Below are 8,053 nucleotides of genomic sequence, written 5' to 3' on the forward strand. Positions count from 1 at the left end.
AAGCTACAGAAGGAGTCTTTTCCAGCGCCGTCTCCTTGGTTCTGTGGGAAGGGTTGAAGGAATCAGTCGGAGGATGAGGATGAGATGGGGACAGTGAGTGAGCCCGCTGGAGAACAGGTGAAGGAACTTCCAGCTGCATTGCACTTCAGACTGAGTTCTGGGGATCAGCAAAGATACATGGTATGACACTCAGCCATTGTCTCTGCCTGAGATAGCAGGATGTGGCTTCCCCTCTTCTGAAGGCGGGGAAAAGCAGAGAAGACCAGGAGCCTTAACCGCTTCTTTCTCCGCCTCAGTGCGTTCCTGCTCCTTTGCTTAGCATTTAGGCACAGTAGAAATGAAGTCACTGCTAGAAGGAGCATGAGTCAGTGCAGACCCCAGGACGCTATCATCAGAGGCAGAGGTGTGGATGTGGTTGCCAGAGGGATGACAGCGTGAGGAACAGCAAAGCACCACACCCCTGGAGTTTGGCTGGATTACCCAGTGTCACACATCTCTCCTCGCCTTTGATGGGAAACTCTGGCAGGGTTTTTAATTGAATCTGGTGCCTTTTAAAAGTTGGGGTTTGCTTGTCTTCCTTGAAATGTAATTATTGCTGCTAGTGGAGCCAAGAATGCTCTTAACCTTTGCTGAAATGGTCTCCCATGGTAGGGGAACTTTTCCCAAAGTTTATAAAAACTTCCCCAGAGCAGAACAGGCTAGGGGAGGAGGCGTCATGACAAAAACGTGCACTGCAGGAAAACATGCCCATTTTTCTACTGAGCATGACCAAAGCGCTCTAATCACAAGGAGCAAGCTTGTGCAGGGGTGCACGCAGTACGTTGGGAACTGAGGTCTCAGTCAGGCCTTGGTCCTCCCTCTGCACTTTGCTGTCTGTTTCCACAGGCATTTCCCACTTACCCAAGCACACGGCACCAGTGCAGGGGATAGTGCCATGAGCTGAGATATGGGAGCGGTGGGAGATGGAAGTGAAACCCCCAGGAAGCCCCTCTCATCCAGACCCCAGACAATTTGTCCGCGCCATGAAACCAAGAATTTATCTGGATGCCGGCTCTCTGACACAGGGTAAGGGCAGGTAGGGTTTTAGAAAGAAGACCTTATTCAACAGAACTTGAGTCTTTCTGTGTCCTTGTTAGCCAGCAGAGAAAGCGGTTAATGCTGGCTCCTTCCGTTCTCTGGGGCAGCATGTGAATGCCTTTTAGAGCTGTTAAGAAGAGGAATACAACAGTGTTTTGTCATACACCTCATCTGTAATGTTCTCTTGAGTTCATCTGAACCCAAGGCACAGCAAGGGGCACAGGGAATGGATTTTGCTAGCCGGGGAATGTTTGTGTTGTATCTCAGAAGATCTTTGAGCAGGGCAGAGCTGTGAAGAAGGGATGGTTGGGCTACATTCTCTGGGGCCCATGGTGTTGGTGCTCGCAGTGAGGCCTGTGTCGCTGGGTAGAGGAGTGGGGGGGGGCGTGTGTTGTTTGCTCTCACTTTCCATTTCCTCATTTAAAAAAGTGTGTGTGAGGCACATTGATGTCTCGTCCAGCCTTAATGGGCACCCGGTTCTGCTTTTATGGATTCATTGAAACAGCACAAATCTCTTCCGTGTTCTCTCCTAATTTCCAAATGTCCTCGGCAAGGGCAATTGAAGCTGAAGATCTCTGGCTCAGTAAATGCACCCAACTCTGCCCTGTTGGCACGGAGAGCGAAAACCAGGGCAGGACATATTTGGACAGGCTTGCTATGTCTGTCAAAATGTACCCCGAGAGAGTCAAGGCAGGGCATACTTTAATAGGTTTGTCATACATATCAAAACAGAGGCTGAAATCCAGAGGTCCTGCACATTTTGAGGAGCTGCCCGATACCGTCAAGCATGCAAGGCTCCATCACATGGCCAAAAGCTGAGATGGCACACAGCTCCATCTTGATGCCATGCACATTTTGACATGACAGTGTCTACAATGGCTTTACAATTTGGCCTCTGTGAAGGCAAGAATCTTGAGTACGGGAAGCATCTGATATGCTAGTACTTAATCACCAGCTGCCCTCCCTTGCTCCTCTTGGCTGGAAATAAGCAAGCAGGGCAGCTCACAAGAACATCCTTCAACTTGCTGTACTGATGGAGACACCATATCACCAAGAGACCATCATCTGTAGCCTCCGATGCAAAGCTGCAGGTTATATGGGGTGTCTAAGAGCCACCAGTTACTCACCATGATGAACTCTTCCTCTTTCCCCTTCTGTTCTGGACACCATCTTGATTTTTTTCCCGGAAAAATTGTCTCTCTATCTGTCCATCTGTCTATCAAACCTAGGCATTTGCTTCCTGCCCATCACCATGGTATTGGAGTCCACTGGGTCTTGAGCTTCTAATGGGAGACAAGCAGGAATTCCCTCCCCATTCTTCAAGATTTATGCCCCAAGAACTACTGGTAATTGTGCCATGTGCACAGACACACTGCTGGTACCTCAGCATCTCCTAGGAAGCCCTGCTTCAATTCCTGGAAGAGAGTGACGTTAAGATCTCTCTACAGTTCCCATACCACCTCTAGGATGGTGTGAACACAAACTTTGACACCCAAAATATGTCTCCTCCCAACTCTGAGGAAAGGAAGTTGTGCAGTCAAACTATAACATACAGAGAGGAGGAATTACATGCAAAAGACACTTTCATCTCCAAAGAATTGCTATCCATTGGGTTGCTGGACACTGAGGACTCAAGGGGCATCAACATGGAAAGATAGAACATTGGACTGGAAAATGCTGAAAAAAATCTCTGGTCATGTCCTTCCACTTGCACTGGGGGACTCAGATAGCCCCAACTGGTAAGTCCCAACCTTTAATGTAGCATTCATGCTGCCATGGTGAAGGTGAACAGGATCAGTTCAGGGAGATGTAGTCATTCATAGTAGTATGGTTGGTTTGGTCCTAAATAGCTCTCAGCTGCATGCAAGGTTGCCCAGCACCATTCAGGGCTGGGCCCTAAGTCAACACTGGGCTACACCTGTCCCACAAAGTGGCCCAGCAGACTGGAGCACAGGGCTGAATAGCTGGGTTGCTCAGGAGGTGCAGACCCAAAGGCAAGAGCATCTCCCGAAAGCCGGCTGGCTCGAGAGAAGATGCTAATGGGATTTTCTCACGTCTGGCTGAGCAGGGAGCTGGGCACAGAGTCAGAGCCTCCCCTGAGTTCTGGCAGTTTAAAGGCGCGGCACCATCGCAAAGCTGCCTTAACAATGGATTCACTGGGCACAGTAAAATCTCCTGTGTGCTCGGAGATCTCCAGCTGCCAAATCAACTCCTGGGTCCCCCCAGCACTGCAGCCGCCGCAGGGCGCACAGCTGGGGAAAGGGACAGAACCAAGATCCTGGAATCTCACAACTTTGGAAACGGCTGCTTGGGGTCACAGGCCAGTGGAATGAGTTAGCCCTGCCCTCTCGCTCCTCTAAGCTAAGCCAGGCACTGACTGCGGGCAGAACACTTGCAAGATCAGGACAGCATGGCAGTCGCTTACAGTCAGCTTTACCTCCTGTTGCTGGGACCTACTGCAGAGTCTGGCTGAAAGAGGCTGGTAACACGGTAAATATCAGGTGCTTCCTTGGGTCACTGCTGTTAACGTGCAGCATGACCAATATGTTCTGCACTCGCAGTCATGACAATCAGGAATATCCAGGTTTGGGTGCCCATGTGCCCCATGGTGAGCATTCAGGCCATATAACTGCTCAATCATTCACCAGATCAAGGGTGTGACTTGTAACCTCCGCCAACTTATCCTGAAATCTTATTGAGGAGGAAAAATTGTTCACAGCTTGGCATTCCCCTTGAGAGCTTTGCGACCAGTTGCTGGAATTGTGAATGACTATTTAGGATGATGTCACAATGAAGGTGGGTTCTCTGACACACTATATATAGTGGGGCTCTGTCTGTGGGTTTACTGAGGGAGCAGAGCACCAAGAGCCCAGTGCAGACAAGACACCTCCGCCATGAAGATGACAGGGGCCGTTCTGCTCTTCTCTCTGGCGCTTTGCTGCTTCTACTCGGGTGAGTCATTTTGGCTGTAGCCAGTGCTGAGCCCTGCCCTAATACCTCTGCCCCCCTGAAAGGTTGGGGCCAGCCTCACTCTGATCTATACAGGGATTCACACATCCCCACAGGGGCTGATTCCAGGAGCTCTAACCTCCCTGCACGGATCTCAGAGCTTGGAAGGGCTGTTCCCAGGGTTCTGTCTGGGATGGGATGTCACTGACTCTGCCAGAAACCGAGGCAGCTGAAAAGAGTCACAGCCCCTAGAAACCAAACATCCATGGACTCCCCATTCTTTTTTAATTTCTTCTCATCTATGGTTCTGGCTGAAAGAGAAGCTGTGAAAAGCTGTCCTCAGGAAAAGTTTCTTTTTAACTTCTGTTACTTAGGAGTTTTTATGCCCTGAATTAATTCAATTCAATGATACTTAATTAGCATGACAAGATGTACAGCATTGCCAAAGTAGAAAACACGAGGGTTTAGATCCTTTCCAAATACTTTTTTTTAATCCCTACTTTGTAATCTGAATGACCTTGTTATCCATATCTCATTAATTCAGATAATCTTCACCTGAGGGGTTGATATCTTAGTGAACTGGATACAGTTTCATTAAAAGACAAAGACAGATGTTCAGAATGAAACATCTCATTACACTGGAGAAATTGTTGATGCAATTCTTTGCTCTGACTTAATTTTGAAGACACACTCATATAAAGGAGAGAGATAGGAGATAGCTGCCTAGGGTTTTTGGCTGTTGATGAGGTCATGCATCCTGCAAAACAGCTGCTGAAACACATTTAGTTTTTTTGAAATTTTTCAGACAGTGTCAATGAATGAACCAGACAGCCTTGATGGGGTACATGGCGGAGTGTGCAGTGTTATGTTCACAGCATCCAAACAGATGTTTGATAAAAATATAAGTTTCTCTTTCTGGAAGCTTGCAATGTAATATGAATTTATATCTTAGAATCCAGAACCCAAATGTACAAGAACCCAAAAACCAGAGAGTGACAAAGCAGGCTGCTCCCACAGGCAATGAGGCACAGTGCAACCTATATTGTGCTAGGCTGCCTCTTTGCAGTGTGACTGCTGAAGACCCAGATCACATGTTTCCCAGTAGAGCCACTAATGAGCAGGGTCAGGAAGCAGGGCCAGGAAACCCCTCACATTTAAAGAGAGATCAGGGAACAACAAAGATACCTGAAGTGGAGTCCAATGTCAGAGCCCAGCGCCAGAGCAGCACTGGATAAATGAATGATAGAAAGGTGGCTGTGGTATGAAATACTGCTGAAATGCACTACTCCGTAGCAGGCTTTTTAAAGCAAAGCCATTAACCATTTTTGTTGTGAATAGTTTTGGGTCTAATCCTGCTTCCACTGATGTCAATGAACATTTTTTGGCCTCTGTTGGCTGGGTTTAGCTTTGAAAGAACATCAGGGTATTATTAGAGCAGGCATCTAAGAGTCCTTAGACTGAAGTGGCAGGGGCCTGCGTTTCAAAAGCTAAAGATGAGACCAACATGTGGTGTTGTTTTATGATGGTGGCTTAAGACAACTGAGGAATTACAGATCAGTCAGCTTAACATCAGTATCCAGAAAGATAATGAAGGAAATAATTAAGCAATCAATTTGCCAACACCTAGCAGATGATAAGGTGATAAATAACAGTCAGCATGGATTTGTCAAGAACAAATCATGTCAAACCAACCTGATAGGTTTCTGTGACAGGGTAACAAGCCTTGTGGATGGGGGCAAGCGGTAGACATGGTATATTTTGACTTTAGTAAGGCTTTAGATACTGTCTTGCATGACCTTCTCATAAACAAACTAGGGAAATACAACCTAGATGGAGCTACTATAATGTGGGTTCATAACTGGTTGGAAAATTGTTCTAAAAGAGTAGTTATCAGTGGTTCACAGTCATGCTGGAAGGGCAAATTGAGTGGGGTCCCGCAGGGATTGGTCCTGGGTCTGGTTCTGCTCAGTATCTTCAGCAATGATTTCAATAATGGCATAGAGGGAAGACTTATAAAGTTTGCGGATGATTCCAAGGTGGGAGGGGTTGCAAGTGCCTTGGAGGATAGGATGAAAATTCAAAATGATCTGGACAAACTGGAGAAATGGTCTGAAGTAAATAGCATGAAATTCAATAAGGACAAATGCAAAGTGTTCCACTTAGGAAGGAACAATCAGTTGCACACATACAAAATGGGCAATGACTGCCTAGGAAGGAGCACTGCGGAAAGGGATCTGGGGGTCATAGTGGATCACAAGCTAAATATGACTCAATGGTGTAACACTGTTGCAAAAAAAGAGAACATCATTCTGGGATGTATTGGCAGGACTGTGGTAAGCATGACACTTCTTGCTAATACTTCCTGCTGGTTAGGAAGCTGCATGCATTGTCCTACACAGGAATGAATGTTCTTAACTGACTCCAGCATTTCCCTTCATTGTGTCTTTTCTGTCTGGGTTTTGTTCCAGACGCTGCTGGCCAGGCTGGTAAGGTAAGTCAAACTCTCTCTGTTCATTAATAGTCACTTTCCCCAGTCTCTATTTTGCAGCATCACAGATACCACGATCTCTGGGTTAGAAACTTCTAGAACTCATGACTCAATGCAGGATCAGACTCTACCCTGTACCCTAGCCAGGGGAGAGTGTATCTCTGGGGCTGAGAACCTATGGGTACGTCTACAATGGAACAAAAGAGCCAGGGCCTGGGATGGCTGGACTGGATCAGCTGACTCGAGCTTGGGGCTTGGTCTGCAGGGCTAAAAATGGCTATGTAGGTGTTCGGGGTCTGGGACCCTCCCCCCTCGTGGGGTAGCAAAGCTCAGGCTCCAGCCCAAGCCCAAATGTCTACACAGCAATTGCACAGTCTGAGCCCAAGTCAGGTGATCTGAGCTAGCCAGGGGTGTTTCACTGCCGAGTAGACGTAAGCCATGTGGTCAGGGTGATGGATTCCATACGCTACTGTACGGGGCAGTCTGCGATGGGCCTGGGGGAGACACAGGGAGCAACTGAGACAGAACAGAGGGGGTGATGGTGTGACAAGAGCATGAGGAGTTTTATATTTGAGCATCAGCTGCCTGTGGAGATGCCCCTTCGCTCACACACCATATGCCGTGGGTTCAGAAACATCTCTTACACTGGGGAGACGTGCTCGGCTCCTCCTGGCAGTGAGAGAGGGATTGGAAAGTCAGTTAATCAGAACGTCAGTGGAGACAAGGGACAGGATTAGGTACTGTGAGCTCTCAGGGTCCTCTGTGTTCAGAGAATGCCCAGCCTGGCTCGGGGGAGTTGGCGTCAGGCCACTTGTGAAATGCAGACACTAACACTAATTGCAATTTTAATGTTCTTTTTAGGGTTTCTGCACTGAATATAAGAAGGCTCCAGAAATGTGCACCATGGAATACAAACCCGTCTGTGGCACTGATGGGAAAACATACAGCAACAAATGCTACTTTTGCGCAGCAGTCTAGTAAGTAAGAGAATAAATGGCCCATTAATAAACAAGAAAATACAACTGTGATGTCATTCGAGCCCCTGCCTGCACCCATCTATCTTTATCTTCTAGAGGCTGGGCTGACTTCCTCAGTTTAATTTTTAATGTCAGCAGCTCTGCTTATTTGACATAATGGGGCCTTGACAGAAACTTTGCCCTCGTTGTCCGTATGGATTGCAGCCCTCAGTTCTGTGAGTCTCTCTTTTTCCCCTAGTGAAAACCTTGGAAGTCTTTGCTTTGCGCAACATGGAGAATGCTGAATCCTCGGGGTGCTGAACCCTATTTGCTTCTGGTTCCCACCAGCAGATCCCCTCATGGAGCCACCGTTTCATCTCATCCTCCATTTCCAAGGCTCCTGACAGCGTCACTGACTATCACTCTGCCTATGCAATAAAGCAAACTCAGCAGAATTTGTTACCTCTGTGGTTTTTTCCCCTTTCCATGGGGGGGGCTCTGCTCTCCCATGTCTCACACAGGCTGTCCCCAGCTTACAGACCGGAGTTAAGGAGAACACAAAGTGCAGTAGCCAGTCACATGC

General features: G+C 47.7%; 1 protein-coding gene across 1 annotated transcript; it reads left to right on the plus strand.

The window, feature by feature from the left end:
* The first annotated feature begins 3,971 nt into the window (after positions 1 to 3,971).
* On the plus strand, positions 3,972 to 7,775 carry LOC115656217 (ovomucoid-like). Its single transcript, XM_030572640.1, has 4 exons — positions 3,972 to 4,029; positions 6,495 to 6,517; positions 7,376 to 7,491; positions 7,730 to 7,775. The coding sequence occupies exons 1-4, from the start codon at positions 3,972 to 3,974 to the stop codon at positions 7,773 to 7,775; spliced, it is 243 nt and encodes an 80-aa protein (XP_030428500.1).
* Positions 7,776 to 8,053: the final 278 nt, after the last annotated feature.

This window comes from Gopherus evgoodei, chromosome 8, assembly GCF_007399415.2.
Source record: "Gopherus evgoodei ecotype Sinaloan lineage chromosome 8, rGopEvg1_v1.p, whole genome shotgun sequence".
In the NCBI taxonomy this organism is placed as follows: domain Eukaryota; kingdom Metazoa; phylum Chordata; order Testudines; family Testudinidae; genus Gopherus; species Gopherus evgoodei.

What these genes read in the sequence shown, in the direction of transcription:
- LOC115656217 (XM_030572640.1), top strand. Translation starts at nt 3,972, where the DNA reads ATGAAGATGACAGGGGCCGTTCTGCTCTTCTCTCTGGCGCTTTGCTGC. An exon ending in GCTTTGCTGCTTCTACTCGG is followed by an intron (nt 4,030 to 6,494) that starts GTGAGTCATTTT and finishes GTTTTGTTCCAG; the next exon opens with ACGCTGCTGGCCAGGCTGGT. An exon ending in TACTTTTGCGCAGCAGTCTA is followed by an intron (nt 7,492 to 7,729) that starts GTAAGTAAGAGA and finishes TTTTTCCCCTAG; the next exon opens with TGAAAACCTTGGAAGTCTTT.